Source organism: Hermetia illucens, chromosome 4 (genome assembly GCF_905115235.1).
Source record: "Hermetia illucens chromosome 4, iHerIll2.2.curated.20191125, whole genome shotgun sequence".
Classification (NCBI taxonomy): Eukaryota; Metazoa; Arthropoda; class Insecta; order Diptera; family Stratiomyidae; genus Hermetia; species Hermetia illucens.
The window spans coordinates 79,699,562-79,719,290 of record NC_051852.1 but is presented as its reverse complement, the minus strand read 5'-3'; the positions used below and the strand labels follow the sequence as shown (position 1 = coordinate 79,719,290).

Genomic DNA, 19,729 nt, shown 5'->3' with positions numbered 1-19,729 from the left:
TGTTGCTTTCTCGAATTTCAATCGATTTATTGTTTGTCCTGGCAAGTGGAATTGCTCCAAAAGTCGACAGTGCTTGTAGAAGTGGAGGGTGAACAAATTCTTCCGTTGAAATCTGTTCGAAATCTTCTCGTCATCTATCCTTCGCGGCTGGTCGGCTGGTAAGCAAAGTGCCGTTCTTGTGATTAACGGTACCGAAGTGGTCGATATTCGGTGTGCATTGGCGTTGGTTTTTGACAAGTCGATACAAATCTCTATGGCCATTTCGGGCATTCTTTGCTTCCCCGTTGGCATTCTTGTAAATTTGCCAATTGGCCAGTGTTGATCCCGATGTTGATGTGCGATACTCTCAAAGGGTGTGAAGGTGGTAAAATGTCGCCGTCTTATGAGAATGTAATCGCTTTGCTGTTTACTGTTTTCACTATAAAATGTATGAAGATGAGACAATCGTTGGATGAACTAAGTACAAGGTCATGAGTGTACGCAAAATCGATTATACCCTCGCCATCCTCATTGCGTGTTCCAAACCTTTTCTCCCCATTGCACCTGTTGCCATCTACCTTCCCACTCACATGGCTATTAAGGTACAGGTGTTTGCATCGAGAAGTTGCCAGAAGGCAACTTTCTCGGCATCAGGTCGACCTGTTTGTGGTGCGTATGCGGTGAAGAAGTAAATAGTGCGATCAGCAACATTATATCAATGGTGAGCTCTATCAGCCGGTCATCAAATCCTTCTGAATCACGGAACCACATTCTGTGGACCACTAAAATAGAAAAGTTTAGAGCCATTTTACGGCCTTCGCGTTCTATGTCGCAGTTTTTGGCACCAGACTGTCGGGTTTCTTGTAGAGCGCAGATATCAATGCGTCTTTTCCGCAGGGCTTTTGCTAATGCCTCGATGTTTCCAGTGAGGGTGCCAATAGTTAGTGTGCAGACACTTAATTGTTTTGCTATGACTAACTTACTTACGCTCTGACGCCATCCAGGCATCAAGAACTCTTGCCTATTTCTCGACAGGACGGGGTCCCGTCCTGCCGCGTCGATTGAGGTGAACGTCTTAGCATTTCTCCGAAGTTCAGGATTTTTCAACGCGGTCATTTTGTTTTTAATGACATTGGGTGCAAAGATAGTACAAAGTACGTTGTCTCAACCCCTCCTTCTTTATGTGATGTAAATAATATAGCGGAGTTTTTTTTAATGAATAATCTATGAAATGAATCTCTTTCAACACAAAAAAACAACAGTTTATATTAGGGGTTTTAGCAGTTTTTCTAGATACTCTTTACTCGCATTTTACTCTTAAATTTTCTCATATATGCTAAATATGCAGTCCCTTGTTGTTGAACTTTTTCGTAACAGTTTTCCGTTCGCCCTCATTTGATCTTCACAATTATGAAGCCTCTTAAGTTAAAATGCAAAAGTTTTTTTAATACAAGTGGTTTCTCCCACTATAAATTAAGCCAAAAAAACGACACATATAACAGAAGAAAAAACTACTTCCCGTTGTTATAGTTCTGTTGAAATTTTTGGATTTCCGTGAATTTATCAGATTCAAATTCAAGAACTAATTTTATCTTAATCCGGCGAAAAATACTAGCTTTTTAAGAAGTGCATCCAGTCTCTTAATTTGCACTTGATTTTTATTATTTATTTTTATAACTAAGTCGATAAATAATTGTTTACAATAACAATTTAGAGCACAAACGAAAAATTTTCGATACGAGATCAACATATAAAAGTCATCAAAACCATCATTACACATATCGTAGTAATTCGCCGTCAACAGGTTCAATGCCATCGTACAGACGTGGCAATCGTTACTCTGGTTTCACATTTCGAGGTCTGTTTGAATCAACACCGATTTTCAGATGGTTTGGTACGCTCAGCGCTTATCATTTTTAAGAGAAAAAGAGAAATGTTGAGAGATAAAAGAGAGAAAGCGTGAGAGAAAGTGCCATCACATTGCTTTGTGTCCATGTGTGATAATCAATTTTTTAACGGATTTTTTAGTGTGAATTTTTACTACAATTAACAAGGATCATTATGAATACATATGTTTTCAATTGACAACCAGCTTTACTCCTTGATGAAAAGTTTATACATGTGCATAAATAAGCGGCATTTTATATGCGACCGTCGTTTAGCTCTTGCAAATTCTTTAAAAGCAAAGAAAACCGATAACTTGATTTTCCTATACCTATGAGAAATATTCTATCAATATAACTGATTCAACGTTCACTTGGAAATCATATTTACAAAATGAGAGTTTTTCCATTGAAAACATAAGAAACTTCTATATTCTGCTAACAGACAAACTGCAAAGTTCACCATTAACTAACTTCGATTGCTCTCATGGGTATTCCATCAGTTTGACAATTGTGACATCATTCAACAAAGATACTAACAAAGTCTTAAGAATGGTTCCTTAGATTGTCTACTTTGATACTGTAAGTGCTGCTGTTGCAAGCCTGCCCTGACAGCGAGTATGCCAGCGACATGCCACCCCTCACGCCAAGCCCTTAATTTTTGCAGCGTTTTGTTTGTGTTCTAATTCAACAATTTATTGATAAGTTGATTGCATACAAGTTTTGTTTTCGTTTTTCATTGCAAAATGTATTTTATTTATACATGTTCCTAATTCTTACAAACATTTTCAGATAGGAAACGTCGCATTTACGATCAGTATGGAAAAGATGGACTCATGGATCACGGTGATCGCCATCATCGAACAAGCGGTCGCCACGAGTTTGATGAATTCGACGATATACTGGGTGGATTCGGTTTTGTTTTCCGACCGCCTGAAGAAGTTTTCAGAGAGTTCTTTGGTGTGAATTCACCTTTCGCTGAACTGTTTGGAGGTAGGGTATTATCTATTTGCCTGAGGTGCAATTGTTTTTAGCATTGTATCGTTACTTTTCAGATATGTCACATGCAAATGGTAGTCACAGACGTGGTAGCAACCGTCATGCACACACACCAAACACAATCATGTCGCCATTCATGTCGCCAATGATGGGTTGTTCAATGATGGATTACTTCTTCAACGCAGACGCGCCAAGCAATGGATTCACATCGTTTTCGTCCTTTAATTCCATATCGAATGGCAGCGGTGGTGGTGGCGGCGGTGCTGTTAAAAGAACATCAACCTCAACAACCTTCGTTAACGGAAAGAAAATTATGACTAAGAGGTAATTACCCCCATTTTATAAAGTTGAAATTATGTTGGCATTTTTTTCTAATTAAAGGGAAGTTGAGAACCACTCAACGGGTTTTTCTAATCAAGAGAAAATTTGAGAGAAAGAAGTTGCCAATTTGAGGACTTTATTCAATATGAACTCGATTGACAACTACACCCTTATGTCATTGCATTTGTCAGGTGTTGTTAGGTTTCCCGGATGTGGTGAATAGATATGCGTCAGCAGACTGAAAAACGAATAAAAATTGAATGAGCCTCTGAGCAGAATTTCAGCTGGTTGAAGTCGACCTTTCCACATATGTGTTCTAAATGCTGAAAATCTATAACTGATTCTTATAACTGCTTTGTCAATTTTAAGTGTCATAGCAGCTTATTAGTGCACATACTTGTACATTTTTGCTTGCTAATCGGCATTAGAAACCCTCTACAGCTCGAAAGACCCCTTCCTTGATCATTGCATTGAGGCTTCTCGCCAATACATCGGCCAACGATATTGAAAGTTGGCGGCGTAGATTTTTTTAAATTCTTTTGAGAATGAGACAATTTCATTTCAAAAATAATGAGTACTTTTTTATTAATTAAAAATAAACTTTATTATATGCAATATTCCTTTTCAACGCTTATTCTTCCCATCACTTTGTGCATATATATAATATGCTCCTTTTATTTAAAAACCAGTTTGGTGAACTCATGTCTGGCCTGCAGGGTGCATGAAACAAAACGTCGTGTTGGCGCAATGCATCAACCGCAATGGGCCCGATGAGTAGACGTGCGTTGCCATGCAAAATCACTGCTTTACAAATGAGAAGGAAGGTGTAGTAATGTCGCTTTAACATATCGTTCCGTTCAATTTCTGCAATAAAACGTTTCATAGTTTTATATGAAACTCTATTTGCTGAAATTAACTCTTGATGATCATAGACAAGAATTATCATCTGCTTGACTTTTGATTGCGGTCTTTCTCGTCCACTAGAGAAACAACAATATTGAGTTGCCATTCCGGTAGCACATGATATATTCTCATATTTTACTGGAAGAACTTTATTGAGAAAGCTGATCGCCAATGCTTTTACGGACCTCATGGAAGCGGCTAGCTCACTATAGTCTAAAATCTATTCATTATAAACCTCCTTTGAAACCTTATGCATTTCTAGAGGATTTTTGGCACAACATTTCACGAGTTCAATTGCAATTGAGACAATTTACATTTATATTGCTTCATGCACTAGGCAGTATTACGATTTTGTGCACTACTTTGGAAACAACTCTCATATTTTCTGAATTGGTGCCACTATCAACACATAGAAGAAGAAAAATAAATATATTGTTGACATTTACCACTTGGCGGGATATAGTGCTTCAACCACACCCAATCTGAAATGCGCTTTAGTTCCCCCAACGATTTTCTCAGATCTCCTGCACTGCTCTACTGTTCTATGCCAAGGGCCTTTCTGGTGACCCATTCGTCGGTCATCTTGGGAGAGTGGATTTCACTGCATGGCATAACTTGCAATGCAATTGTCGCCCTTCTTTAATATGTGACTTATCCACTGCCACTTCCGTCTGTGTGCGTGGGTTTTATTGGTGTTTATCTTCAGTCCAACTCTATTTGCCTCTCTTTCTAAATCCAGAGTTATTTTGCCAAGGTCTATTACCCGGTGATAGAGCAAATAGATGTCATAGGATAGTCGAGGTGAGGAAAGATACCATCGTCCATTGAACTCCTTCACGTCCTGCGGACAAGGCAGCATGAAGAACTTCATCGATAGCAAGAAGAAATAATATCAGTGATAAGATGCAATCCTGGCGGACTCCTCTTTGGACCTGAAAATCTTCTAAGATTTTACCTAGGTGCAGCACGCGGCTTTTTCCGCCATCATATGTCGCTCTAGTTTCTGAATGTCCCTCCTGCGTAGAGCACTCCCTGGTCACGCTGTCGAAGGCTTTCTCGAAATCAATGAAGAGGAGCGGGTGAAATGAAGATCTAAACACCGGGCGCTATTTCAAAATGATTCGTAGACTGTGTCAATGCAGGAATATCCGGAAAAGAGAAAAAAGTTTCTAATTATATTTCAAAACCTTCAGTTTTATCGCTTACAACATTTGGCTAAGAGGTAATGCTTCTGTAAGTAGTCAGAAGTTATTAGCCATATCCTTAACTGGACAAAACCAATGTTTGGATTAAAAAAGCAGAAAATGATTACCAAGCCACGTTTATGAATATCTCGCTACGTGCGAGAAAGCCTGAATGTCAGCCTATTCAAGTTAGTTTCATACTCTTATTCTATGCTACCTTAGAGTGCAATAAATTCACATGAAATAGGAAAATTAGATCTACTTTTAAATTGTTAATCATAGTACGATTGTCTTCAAGCTTTGCAATATTAAACTCTTTAATGTGCTTTATATGTCTCCAAAATTTTGTAATCCCAAGATGAATATAAGGAGAGCATTCCAGAAAAGCTCAAAGATATAGTCCGGTAGAGTCCCGGTTACCCGCCATAAACAGAACGGTGTAATGACATATAAGCCAAAATGGTGAATAATCGGGAGAATTGAATAAAACAAATATTTATCACACTGTTTATGTACGAATGTACATATTAATATTTTATATTGTGAATTTAGTGAATAAATAGTTCTAGCTGTGAGGCTCTTGCTCGGCAACATTCTATAGTTAAGGCCCATTTCGTCGGAATTAGTGTTTCATCTCGTATTGAGCTTTCAACCATCTGTGCCATCTAGTCTATGCCTAAAAATACCTCCCATTTCGATATCTTTAATAAATTAAATTGAAATAATATTAAAATTCACCCGAAAAAAAACCCCTTCGATTTATTATAACGGTACCAGTGAGATAAACGACGTACTAAAGACCCATATATGAAGTAGCTACTTTTCCCTGTTCTGTTTTAAGGTTTTGTGTAAAACAAAACCTTATTAAAATCGATTCCATGTCTGTCTGTCACACGTATTTTTCTCCAAAACGGCTAAACTAATCCGAACGAAATTTGGTGGACAGAGGGGAACTATGAAATCCCACGCATACATGTAAAAGGGGGATTCAAAAATTTTTTTCACCGGATATAGTCGTGTAGGGTATCAAATGAAAGGTCTGGATTTATGCTTTCCGAAATTGACATTATTTTAGGCGTGAATTGTAAAGTTCGCGAGTAAGGAGTCAAAATGTACGCACTTAAAGTGAGACGGGACTCATTTTCGGAAACTACCCAACCTAAAAATCCGAAAAAAAATCAGGGTGGTGCGCTTAGATGAAATCTAGGCCGCAAAATATGTCCCATTCCGATATCTGCTCAAATAAATGTGCTAATAGTATATTATCGTCCTAGGTGTACTAAATTGCACCGTGATAGAGGACAGTCTCGTGCATACACATGCCAAATTCCATGAAAATCCAACTATTAGTGTCAAAGTTATAGAAGTTCAAACTTATTAATTTCGTGCTAATTAACAGCATCCTAGGCCATACAAATAAGATGCTGACGTCTTAATTAACGAGAATAATTGACATTCGAGTGAAATATTAAAATCCCATTCAAGAAGAATCTAATTCTTCCTAGCCCATTTTTATATTTGATGTTGGTTAAATTGTTGGCATTTGCTAATAATATTGAACTCAGAGTGTGAAGCGTATGAGGTTGACTATTACCAATACAGGACCTTCCATCAAATGATTTATTTAAATCGCGTTCTAGAAAATAGAGGGCAATGGAATTTTTAGCTATCTGACACGGAGCTGTTGTGCACTCGTCGCTCCTCACATCTTTTTCTTCAGCCTTCAGTTCACAAGCGAGGTCGGCTCGTCGTGATCGGGTTCGTCATTTTATTTTATCAAATGCCTGATCAGGATGTAATCGCGAGTCCTTTAAATCCCCATCCAGTGTATCAAGCCAACGTTGTTTTGTTGTTGTTGTTGCTTTGGCTGCTTTTGGTTGCTTACCATTGACTTCGATGTTCTGACCAATACTGGTTGTTGAATTCTCGTTAGCGTGAATTATGTGACCACACCATCGAAAACGCCTCTCTCGCAATATTTCCACGATCGGTGCAAACCCATATCGATCGCGGATATTCTCATCTCAGACGTGATCAAAACGTGTCACGCCACCAGTGCAATGCACCATCTTCGTCCCCATTACCGCAAGTCGTGTTCATTGTCCTTTATAGTCGGCCAACACTCAGAACTATAGAGAGCGGCAGACGAACGACATTGCAGTAAATTTTAGATTTGGGACGTGCGCTGATACGTCGGTCACAAAGAACACCAGTTGGGGAATGCCACTTTATCCAGGTTGCGTTAATGCGTGTTTCAAGGGAACTCCTGCATGCTTGCTAAATTATATTGAAATCCGAATGTGAAGCAGACTACTAACGGAAGCAAACTATAACATACAGTACTTTCCAAAACAAATTGGTTGTCTGAATGGTTCTTAAAAAAATAGTGCACAATTGAATTTTTAGCTATATACAAGTGGAATTGGCGCGCACTCAAGGTTCGTCCCATATAGACAAACACAAAATCCTCCATACCTGAAGCGTTTCTCGGCTTGTGAAACACCCAGTCTTTTTAACTAAATATATAAAACGTTACTGTGTTTTATAATAATTGTTTATATTGTGTGTTTTTCAGGGTATATGAAAATGGCAAGGAGACTGTCATGAAATACGAAAATGATGTCCTCAAATCAAAGACTGTGAATGGAGTTGCTCAGAAGATTCCCTCAATTAAAAATTAATCTAAGTGCGGAGAAATAGAAGTGAGAATAAACAGGAAATCATAAGGAACAATAACTTCAGCAAACAATATCAGCAAACAGACAAAAATCGTTCTCGTCAGAATGCACCATGCTAGCCATAATAACATGAATAAATTAAACATGACGGTCTGAATAAATTTACATGAAATCCCCTCAAACTGCAGAAAAATACGATTCTAATTCATGATGGAATGTACTAATAATAAATTTTTTACTTTTCCCTATTTCGTTTTCAAATTTCCGTTAAAATGGAGAAGGTGAACACGAAGCTTTGAGATTACCTCGATCAAAACTGAAGTAAGCGAAGTCAATTGGAAATGAATAAGTTCTGAGTTTTGTTTTCTTCCATTTTTCTGGAACAATTTCAATGGCAAAATATGAATACAGTTTGTTTTTCTGGATTTGCATTGGAACTTCCTAAGTGATATGTAACATGAGAATTTTGATAAACGATAAATGAATAGAATTTTTGAGAACTCATAGCGTTGGGAATTTGTTGTTAAATGATGTTCAAGGGTCCACCTAATTTACAATGTCGTTACGAACTAAAATATGATAACACTTTGAAACTGTCCGGGAATTCAGAAACACCGTAGATTATACTTGATAGAAGGAATGAATTAAACAGTTGCAACAATACTTTGAGCTTGACATTAATAATCTGTTGTATATTTGATCAATTCACTGCATACTGAGCGTGAAAGATTTGAACAAGTTGCACTCTTACATTTCACCGTCACACCTACCCACTGAGGTGATTCGGAATATCGCTCAGCTTCACTTGGGAGCCCCTCGAGTGTTTCCATTTGTAGTAGACTTCCAGGGACAAATTTGAAGCATAAAAATGGTCATGTGCAAGGAGCTAAACTGTACAGCCGTTCCGAGTCATTTGAATTCGAAAGTAAAGTAATCACTTTGATCGTTTTCTCGGTACGACGGGTCACCACGTATTTGCGAAAATGACTGTTGGTTCGCGTGAATATGACGGAATATTACTTTAAGTATTAGCTTTAGTTACGTACATTATTCTCCCAATTTTGTTCATTTTAAAATATTAATTTTTCTCCTACAATTACGCGCGAATTAGAATTTATGTTTTTTTATTGGTTTAATTTTAGTGAGAATTTAATCTTTTGCATAACTATTAATTATAAATCCTAATTTTACTTAGTAGCCGTACATAATGAATGATGATGATGATAGTTGGTAATGTAGTATACATGAAGCGGAAAAACCCATACATAGAGCAGAATTCTTGTGTGAATGGTGAATGTATTTCATTGCAAGCGAGAAAGCGATTTATAATTATAATACATACAAAGATTTCATGAGAATAGTTCTAGATAAAAAAGAAATTGAAATAAATTGAAACATAAGAAATTCACTTTAATAATTATAAATGTACTCGAAAGTAAACAAACGAGGTCATTCGAAGAAGAAAGAAAAATAGACGAATTAATAACATACATTTGGTGTTTTCATTACAAATCCCAATAAGCGGGAAAATAGCTCTGTAAATTTCGAGCTCAACCTGAACACGGATGGTGAAAGTAAACAGGAGTGCACAAGCACAGCAAATGTTTTGCCCTACAAGAAGAATATTTTGTAATGCGTACAGTAGCAGCTTGTGGCGAAGGGGAAGATCATTCGATTGAAGATCTCATGGGCGCCAAGGTGGACACAGGGGTAGAATGTGAAAAAATGTAACATATTTGTTCAGAGCCTTCAGTAAATATTCATAACTAACTTCATGCCCATGCCCACCGATGATTCTGTGTATGAAATTGCTATAACTTCACAACTGCACTGTCAATGGATGATGATTCAATTCTGGACTACTTTGCAGGCGAAAACGGTATACGAGGATTACCTGAAAAGTTTTAAATCTGAACTACCGAAAAACGTTTCTCATCAAAACCATTTAAAAGATGCTTATTACAATTTTAGTAATTTTCTGGTTTTATTTAGCGGTCATTTGTGTTATTCACCCTTGGTGTTTTCATGAAAACTGGAAAATCAACTATAGGACCCTAATAATATGCACGTTTGCTCACCAATCAAAAGTGGATTCGAATGAATATTTGTAAGTCATTGTTCGGACCGTTTAAGCATAATGAGATGATTTTTGTGTCAATTCGAAATTGGAAAATAAGCTAAGGGTTGCGAAGGGTAAAAGGACTCCAAAAAACCCGAAGACGTTTTCATTAATTGGTAACGTGATTTTCTTCTCATTCAGGCTTTGTGTCGTTCGGCGGCGGGATCTGTTTATCTAGAGTTCGCCAGTTCCTTCGATTATTGGTCTGACCCAGGTGAAAACTCATATTAGCATCTTCGGTCCTCCTTTCGCTCGTTTTCCATTCCATTAAATGCTGAAACCATACTTTGCTAGTGATTTTTCGCCAGCGCAGATTACGTGACCACATTGAAGACCTCTTCCTTCTAGGCAGGACACTGTCACTATAGTGATAGTGCCGGTTTCGTTGGTGTCGATCGTCACCAGGTCGATCGCCTTGTCCAAGGAAAATCTAACGAGAAAATGCATTTAATATCTAACATTTCTTCATTTTCCCACGTTTCAGCATCCCTTAGCTTTCCAAATTTACTCCCTTCAATTTCCTAATTTTATTTTATTTAAAAACAAGTCGGAAACCGGAAGTTCGGCACTTCAGGCATGAAAGATTTTGGTGTTTTTTTGTGCATGTTTGGGTACATGATTTACTGACATTTTATTTCTTATGGAGTGGTAATTTGACACGAAAGAGGCAAATTTGACCTACAATAACTTTGTTAATCATTGAAGGATTCACACTAGAAATGGGTAGGCGATGTATGTACAAAACTGATATCACCTTGAAGTGTAATATCATATTACTATCAACGATCGCGACTGGAACATCAACAAACAGTACAACATCACCTAGCATCTTCGCGTTACTGTATCATCTAATATTAGCGCATTACCTTGCATTACCACATCATCTAACGGCGTATTACCGCATCATCTAACATCAGCGCATTACGCGTTACATCTAACATCGTCGCCTTACAAAAGTGATGATGATACTGCTTCTCTAAAAGTAATATTTTGTAATGTAATGTCAAATTACAAAGCAACATCGCCCTTCGTAGCGCAAGTGGCGACGGCAGTTTTCGAGAGTCGAGCTGATATCAATGCCGAGCAAGAATCTTGTGAATCTATTTTTTTTTGTGGTTGCTTGTTCTCTTGGCTTCTTTGGGTTGGCTCGGCCCTGGTTTTCGGTTGGTTTTCGGCTAGAAAAATTATTTCGGGTGCAAGTGAATATGTGGATGCAGATTCTTTGCTTTAATTAAGCGTTCGGCTGCTGATTGATGTGTGCATATTGCTGACCAAATGTAGGATGTAAGCAAGCAACCGAGATCAATACAGTGTTTGCCTTTTATGATATGTGCTCCTCAAAAGTTCTAAGGGTGTAATCTATTGCACTTCACGTTTCTTATGTAAGGTGCAATTGGGTTGGGGAAAACGAAATGTCGTATTTTATCAATAGATGGCGACACTTAAACATATCTTGTGTTATACTTATTGCATTAGGCCATACGGCGATTTGAAGACGACAATCTGCACTACAAGTATCTCTTTGACAGTGTTGTGATCGTACGTTTCAGTCTCAAGTTATAGCGCGTCAAAGATGGAGTCCACCAAGTAAGAAATTTGTCATATTTTACGTTTTTACTACCTGAGAGGTAAAAATGCAACGAAGGCGGCCGAGAAAATTTGTGAAGTTAATCAACCCGATACTCTAACAATTCCCACAGCACAGCGTGGGTTCGATCGATTTCGTTCTGGTATAGTGGATATCGAAAATGCACCCCCAACTGGTAGGCCCAATTGTCGTAGAAACCGATAAAATCGTCGAAATCATCCAAGTAGACCGGCATGTGAGCACTCGCTCGATTGGCCAGGAACTAGGTATAGACCATAAAACTGTTTGCAACCATTTGCAGAAGATTGGATTCCAAAAAAAGCTGGATGATTGGGTGCCACACGAGTTGACGGAAAAAATCTCTTGGACAGATCTCTTGGAACGCCTGCGATGCACTGCTGAAACGGAACGAATTCGACCCATTTTCGAAGCGGATGGTGACTGGTGATGAAAAGTGGATCACGTACGACAACCGACTTGCGCCAAATTGGCGAGTCCTTAAAACAAAAAGCATAGTCAGCGACAAAACCTACAGTCAGACACAACCCACCATTATCAACCTACCAGTGGAGATAGGACTGAAACTGTTGACAGTGTCTTGCCTTCTTCCACATCGTGAGATTATGTATCAGTGCAAACAAAACAATGCAGGACTTGCAGAGCTGAGGGCCAAATCAGCAAGAGCTGTCGAGTTGACTGATTGCACACTGTGTAAAAGGAAAAGGGCGTGGCCATTGGTGTTCGTAGTATAGGAGAGCCCTTAACGCAAATCGCAATCGGTTGATACAAATCAACCTTAACTACTGCCACCAGGCAAACCGCTCGCACCAAAGATAACAATCTGTAAGCGGTGGTATTTGGTTCAAAGATCAAAAAGACTGAGCAGCGTTGCGGGCTTGCAAAGAAGCCTTCCAGAAAATAATGGAATATCTGAAGGGGGGACACATCAGAGCGAAGGTAGAAGAGCTGCGTTTGCTGAGTTTGGACAGATACTGGGCGTTCTACTTTTGTCAACACCATAATTTCTGGCGGCGTCACTGAGTCCTTGGAAGGCGCACAGTCAAACGCCTCTTCAATGTTCATGAACACCCCTATCGCGGACTTGCCTTTTAGAGTTGCATCCTCTATCTTTGAAAACAAAGAGTGAATAGGAGACTCATAGGACTTTCCACGTTGGTAAGCGTGTTGACTTTCATATAGTGAGTGCGACCTTAGTCCCTTCTCGCGGATGTGACGCTCAACCAGCTTCCAGACATTTTAGCGAAAATGACGTTAAGCTGATTTGCTTGAAGTTCTTTGGATTTGAATAGTCATCTTTCCCAACCTTAGGTATGAAAAGTACTTTAGCCTTCTGCTAGATTAAGACATCCTCAAAAAATTTCTTAGAAGCTGCTCTAAGTGCTCTATACCCTTCTTTACCATCGCTGAATTGATGCTATCCATGCTATGGCATTTTTAAAGCGTTGAAGCTAGTTATCAAGTCTAAGCTCGACCTTTCGGGCAACACCTTCGAAGTGTGTCATTATGGTACATGCTTCCTCCCGGTTGTTTATTCGTTGTGCTAAGTGACTTAGTCTGTGATACTCTTTGCGGAGCTCTGCGATTTCCACGTCCATCAATACACCGTCTCAATGCTACCAGGTTCATAACTGAATTTATGACAGTGTCAACTGCAGCGCCACCACTCCAAGGAATACACTTCAGCGCGACCCCAACTGTTCCAAGAGTTTCGACAAACTTCCCGGTGTTCACCGTGGCAACGTTCAATGCACCAGGGTGGCGCACATCGAGAGTTTTGCCCATCACTTCGAAGGCAATATATTGATAGTCGCTTGTCGAGAAAGTCTTCCCCCGTCGCCACCCGTCCACCAGCGACACCAGTGAGTCCGGCGCGAAGATTACATCTGGAATGCTTCCCTGGCAGCCTGGGCGCCGGAACGTTAGGGTGGATCCGATACAGTCCTGTTCTTGTCGCCATTTCGGGAATTCCCTCTGGAGTCTGAACCCATTCAAAAGCCCTGCCGTTGAAGTCACCCCCGACCAGGATCCGCCTATCCATGCTTAAGATAGCATCCTCCAAAACATGAAGCCTGCGTCGAAAGCCCGGCATCGTTTCATTCGACGTACGATAGACATTGAAAACCCTCGACCTTGGGCAAGAACCTTAAAGGCCCGGATTCGTATCCTACACACTACCCAACTAATTTTTTTCCGCAATTTAGAAGCTTCTTCGCGTATTGCTCCGCAACTTCCACCACAGCGAGTTTTTGGTCTCGGGAGTTCGGAGAAGTGATACCAATCCGGACATTCACGTTTGATGGCCTCTTCTACCTCGTGCTTTTCTGTGAGGCAGTCAAGATCTCGGATTTTCAGAGAGCACGTGGGTTCCAGGCTAGAAACCAAAGCTTTCTCTCCCAGAAACCTCTTGAGTGATTCACATAACGTAACTTTATTTGTTGTACTCGGGCCTAGTTCGACCAGGGCTCCGCCACCCTTCATTTTACCAATTGAAGAGACTTCTGCTCCGCTATCTTCGGGTTTGATTTTGCAAGGGATTTTACTGAGGACTTCCGCAAAAGTCTTGCCTTCCGTCGGCTTAATAAGCAGAGCTGGCGGTCTAGTCCTCCTTCATCTCCCCACCTTTTCTTTTGGTGCTCCGTCCTTCGTGTCCGCCTTAATTTTAAGTAGATGTTTTTCTGATGACGCTGCCTGTTGTTGCCTCTTGTCCCTCTTCGTCCTCTCATTTTGAGACGACGGATTCTACAGAAAGCTGCAAACCTCTCTCCGTTGCGTTGTGAAGTTGGCCTCACCTACTCCCTGAGATGCCAAAGTTTTACATGACTACTCAGACGGTAGTGACTCTTCTCTCCTCATTTCGCGAAGAGTCCAGGGATCGTCTATGGCGGTGTTATGAGCTAAAGGCCCTCAAATAAAGGATCATTAAGCAGACCAACACTGAGTTTTGCCAGTCAGTATGTAGAGCTCTTCCACCCTCCCTCTAAACGAACATTGGAATGAAAAGTTCACACGTTAAGGTAATTTCCAGTTTTTTATTAAATTTGAATCGAATTTCTCTTTTTATCATCAAATACTAAATTCCTTAAGTTGTTAATAAAATATAGTCGTTACAACTAATGTCCAGCTATTCATGGGCTGGAGTTGAACAAAGTCACAAACAAAAGGAAGAGTACATAAATATATTCGATATATCTATTGTTAAAATAAAATCGACTAGGAATGCATTAAAGTATCTCCTTACTCTAAACACACCAACAGTCTCACGCTATGCTTAAATTCATAAATACATCCACTATGAAGTCTTTACTTCTTGAGTATTTCATATTATATATGTGCCTACGTTCTGAATGATTCAAAACTCTTAATTCCAATCGAATCGATCAAGTGTACTTCCATCACGGGTGTTTCTAGATTGCACTCTGCAGCCGCTCCCGCTCCCACATTCCCTGCCACAGCAAAAACATCACTTAAAAGAAAAGTCCAAGTGAAAACTAAAGAAAGATCTTCTGAAAAACATGGGCGGATCAAGAAAGTGTCTTCTAAACCATTCGAGATCAGGGGGTCCCATCGGAGTCATGGAAATAATTATTTTGTATGCAAAGTTTTACTAAGAAGTCATTTGAGGATAGTCGGTTTGCCGAAGTAATAGGAAAGCGGCGCAATTTTAAAGATCGTCTCCGTTTTGCCGTCCTTTGTCTAATTCGTAACTTTACCTCGCTCGTTACGTAGGAGATGCACAACAAGGTCTTTGAGTGGGTTCATGATGAATTGAAAAATTTGTAAAGCTATCTAATCGAGTTTTTCCGGTGTGGTCCTTGCCAGTTGGTAGAATGCTAATTGGGGAGGTAACGTAATTGGCTGGAGAATTTCACGTAGAGGGATTGGGTTGAAGACAAATATTGGGAGGTTGCATTCGGAGGACGGGAATTTGGGTAATCAGACACGAAGAACCATAGTTGAAATTGGAAATTTAAATGGTCATCCTCTTGTGGGAAAATCCTGCAACTCAACCCAATGTAACTGGAAAACATGGACGCACTTGTTGCTGGCTATCTGGGAGAATTAATAATTGAAAGCGGTGAACCTGAGCCACCGACTTAGAAGTTCGATTAGGACTAGACTATTTGCTTCGAACGAGCGTGAATTTCCCGACGACGATGGCGACCGCGACACGATAAATCATAAGCAAGAAATCGGCGTTTTCATTCCGATAGCGTTGTTGGCAGCCGAACGCCATTGTCATCTCGTGCTCGGGCTGCACGAAGTCTGGTCGTTGGCTGGTGCTTGCTGCTGTGATTGTTGCTGATAATGATGGTGGTGACCATGGTTGTGGTGCCGTCGCCCACGATTGTAGTGACGCCGGTTGTGGTGTGAGTAATTGTTGTTCGTCGATTCGTTGGTGTAACGTTGAGTGCTGGCGGCTGGCGAAGGATGGCTGTGGTTCCGACTGCTTCCGCCGCGGTGATGGTTTGAGCGACTGACTTGCTGGCGTTGTGTTTGTGCATTTGGCTGCTGCTCAAGAGAGGGTTTCATATCTTAGACAAATCTTTGGAAAGATGATAAAAGCGGCGCTTACCACTGGCGTGACGAAATGCGGTTCTGCTGGGATATCACTGCGACTTGTACTGTCCACTGCGTCCTCCGAGTTCTTCTGTTCTTCACTCAACTGTTCCTCTGGCGCGAGGGATATAACGTTGTTTTCTTCGGCGCCCGCGTCTATAATTCCCCCACGACTCTTTTGGTGTAAGAACAGGCTTGTCATTCTCGTTTGCAAATGTCGCAGTTCCTCGGTCAGATGGAATTCAGGAGCCATTTCGAGTTCTGTGGGAGGCATAGCCGTTCGCAGGTGATCATAATCATCCTTTATCGGTTCCCGACAAACCGGACAAACTGGCTGCGAAAAAAAAGAAAAATGGGATTTGCTTCAAACAAATAATATCAGGAACACGAAAGGTGCCGGGATCAAAGCCATTTTCAATCCCGGTCCAACTGCGAAGCACACGAGTTTCACAAAGAGCACTGCATCATATCAACCGCACCCTGCTTGACCTATTTTCCAAAATGCGACGTGCATTCCTCATTATTGATTTTTCGGCCTGAGGGCATATTTCACAGATCGACCTACCTCGAACGGCTTTGATTGCTTCCTTTGCCAGGCAGGCAGCTTGTCCTGCTCCTCGTTGTAATTTCGCCGCGAGGCAACCAGGTGTCTGGCCAGACAGTAAGAGTGCAGGTAGTGATAGCACTCGGTCTTGGTAAACTCGTCGCCGTCCTGGAACCCGTACAAACACACTACGCACTGCCCACTCGGCAAGTTGCTGCCAGTCAGATGTTCACGGATCACCTCAATCAAGTCGAAAACCACGGGGAACCCCACAGACTCTGAGAGTTTCTTCGTGCACGCATCCTTTATTTCTGCCAGACGAGCGTCGTCGAGCCCACGAGGCTTTTGTAGTTTGAATGTGGGGCTAACGTCCGGATACCCGGTTGATGGGAGTACCTGCAATGTCACGCATATATACTGACGTTCCGTGTCCTCTCCAACTGTCGGGAAAACTGTCGTCTCAATGATTTCGGGAATATCTCTGAAATTTTCACGAGCTTTAATCGCACGCTGGCAACTATCAATTAATTTATTGTCACTCACGTTTCAGGGTTCCTCGCAATCCTGACGTCGTCCATTAAAATCGCCTCCAATGACTCGACCTCATCGAACAGTCTGAAAAAACAAGAAGGAATCAGCCAGTGCTCCCCAAATCCCGACGCAGGTTATGTGCAGTGAAAGGACACTCGTGCAACTTACGCCTCCATCGTCCTTGGTGAGGTTGGGCGTTTCTCGAAGACTGAAGCGAATATTCGACGGCTTCTCTGGTCAGAACCTTCTCCACTTTAGCAGCAAGTCCGTGGGAAATTGCAACCTGCACTCTTCGAACACCTTTGACAGCGACAGTAGCAATATCAAAATCAATTTCGCGACAAGAGACAAGTCCCACTACTACACGGACAGAGTAGCCGCGGACGGCAACTGTCAAATTTTCGGAGTAGTTTGTGAAGGTTTCCGAATCGTAGAAGATTGAAATTCCTGGGTCTGGCAGCGTTGGCAATGCAGTGCATCCTTTACTAAGTAAGCGGATTCATTTCGTCGCTGCAGTTTGCACCAGCCAGTGTGATTCGATAAAATTACTTATGAATCAACAGTTTGCGAAAAAGAGGATACCAGTGATTTCCCGTTAATGTGCTGATGAGTTCATAATTCTAGGAACAACAAAATAGAATGGGTTAATGGGCTGTGTTAAGAAAACAGACGCTCATGGCCCATTAGCTCAGTTGGTTAGAGCGTCGTGCTAATAACGCGAAGGTCGTGGGTTCGATCCCCCCATGGGCCAGCTTTTTTTCTCGTTTTAGGATAATTTTCAGTTAAGTTTAACCCTCCGTATAGCGCATGGGACCATCCAAATGTTTTTCTAAATTTCATTGTATTTTTGATATACTATACTTTAAGGCGGCTTCACACAGTGTAATTCGTGTCAGTCACTAGGACGAGAAGAGAAGAGGATAGTGGTAAAATTGCTTTGTAACGGCTTATTGCCAATTTCCAGCAGCATAATTTTGTCCCTTATTTTCTTGTAAAATGAGCACTAGATGAAAATCATATTAAAGTGTTGTGTGAAGAATTGGCAGAAGTAATTGAATCGTAAAAAAACATGGCAACAAAAGGTGGGTGAGAAAATAGTTAGTTAGAAGATCCGCACGTGGGGCTTCAAGAATGTTTCCCAAGGATCCCGCCATCCTGAACGCGAAATTGTATGTGAATGATTCTTTTAATTTACTTTTGGAGGCAATACCGCCGCGAATACAGCAATGATAATGAATTCTTGATTATAAGTGGATCTTAAAGTTTTAATTTTAGCCTCAACAACACCAAAATTAGATACAAGTACCTATTTGTTTCGTGGTCCTTAATAAAGTTGATTCTCAGGCGATTTTGTTCTAGTCTTGTCCCTGGCCAAAAATTACAAACACTTGGAAAATTTAAATAACAATCTTTTTATTTAAATATATTTTGTAGTATGAAAGCTGATATATTCATAAAAAACGTATATATAATATTATAGCAGTAGATTTTAAAAAGAGATATATGTATATAATATTTTTCAGTTTCCCGAGTTGTCACAATCTCGACAGATGCCAGATTTTCTCTAATACTAGCACTAAGTGCCAAGCATTTAGGCTTGGACGATCCTACCTGGTGATGGTGGCCGGTGGTAGGTTAGTGGCAGAATCCGTCGAGAACTCCCTGCAACATCTCTACGTTCATCGGTCAAATCCTTAATAGGTAAGTCCAGGAACGAATATTTGACCAGTGTTGAAGACTCACTAAAGCACGGAAACCTCAAACCTTTCCGGTCCCACATTCGTAACTCCCGCTGCCCTGCCCAGTTATCCCCTCTGTCCATCAAATTTTCTGGCTTCTCAGCTAACTCCCCCTAACTATCTTGTGATTTACTCTGCCGCTACTTTTCGCCAGTCTATGTTCCCCCTCCTTCCTCCGAATCCCTCCCTATAGTGGATGTAACCTGCCCCGCATCGGCTACCATTCCCCTTCTTACCCCTATCCTTGTCGAGTACCTCATTGGCAAACTTGATGCCAATGTTGGACCTGGCTACGATGGTCTTCCAAACCTCTTTTTGCTCAAAACTGGTAACTCCATCTCCTTTCCCCTATCTCTTATTTTCAACAAAAGCCTCGAAGAGAATCATTTTCCCGGCTTGTGGAAAGAGGCCCTCATCCAGGCCACAAAAGTGGCGATCGTACGCTTGCCGACAATTACTGTCTCATTTTCCTCCTCTCCTGTTCCAAAATCTTTGGCCAATACATAGTGAAAGAGCTGGCTTCGTTAACCGTAGGTCCACTACCTCCAACCTGCTTGACTTTACCAACTTTGTCCCCAAATGTCTAAAATCACGGCAAGAAGTGCATACCATTTACACTGACTTGGCTAAAACCTTCGACACTGTAAATCACAAGATACTTCTATCCAAACTCCCGTCTTTAA

At 40.8% G+C, this 19,729-nt stretch overlaps 2 protein-coding genes and 1 non-coding gene across 11 annotated transcripts in view; 2 read left to right on the top strand and 1 right to left on the bottom strand.

The window, feature by feature from the left end:
• Positions 1–9,437, top strand: part of LOC119656054 (dnaJ homolog subfamily B member 6) — a 215,104-nt gene extending 205,667 nt beyond the window's left edge. For 7 of the 9 annotated variants that reach the window (XM_038062322.1, XM_038062319.1, XM_038062320.1 and 4 more), the window contains 4 exons: positions 1,694–1,873; positions 2,655–2,855; positions 2,918–3,185; positions 7,845–9,437. In XM_038062322.1, the coding sequence (XP_037918250.1) occupies positions 1,694–1,873; positions 2,655–2,855; positions 2,918–3,185; positions 7,845–7,950 (755 nt within the window). In that variant the 3' untranslated portion in view covers positions 7,951–9,437. The remainder of the gene's footprint in view (positions 1–1,693; positions 1,874–2,654; positions 2,856–2,917; positions 3,186–7,844) is intronic. The other 2 variants (XM_038062327.1, XM_038062328.1) reach the window with 2 other exon arrangements.
• Positions 9,438–14,690: 5,253 nt separating this feature from the next.
• Positions 14,691–17,710, bottom strand: LOC119655955 (E3 ubiquitin-protein ligase RNF25). Its single transcript, XM_038062172.1, has 5 exons — positions 17,476–17,710; positions 17,320–17,391; positions 16,798–17,257; positions 16,249–16,566; positions 14,691–16,187 (listed from the first exon to the last, which is right to left on the bottom strand). Exons 1-5 carry the CDS (start codon positions 17,481–17,483, stop codon positions 15,912–15,914), a joined length of 1,134 nt encoding a protein of 377 aa, XP_037918100.1. The 5' UTR covers positions 17,484–17,710; the 3' UTR covers positions 14,691–15,911.
• A 274-nt stretch (positions 17,711–17,984) lies between these two features.
• Positions 17,985–18,058, top strand: Trnai-aau. Its single transcript has one exon. It is a non-coding gene; the product is annotated as a tRNA-Ile (tRNA).
• Positions 18,059–19,729: the final 1,671 nt, after the last annotated feature.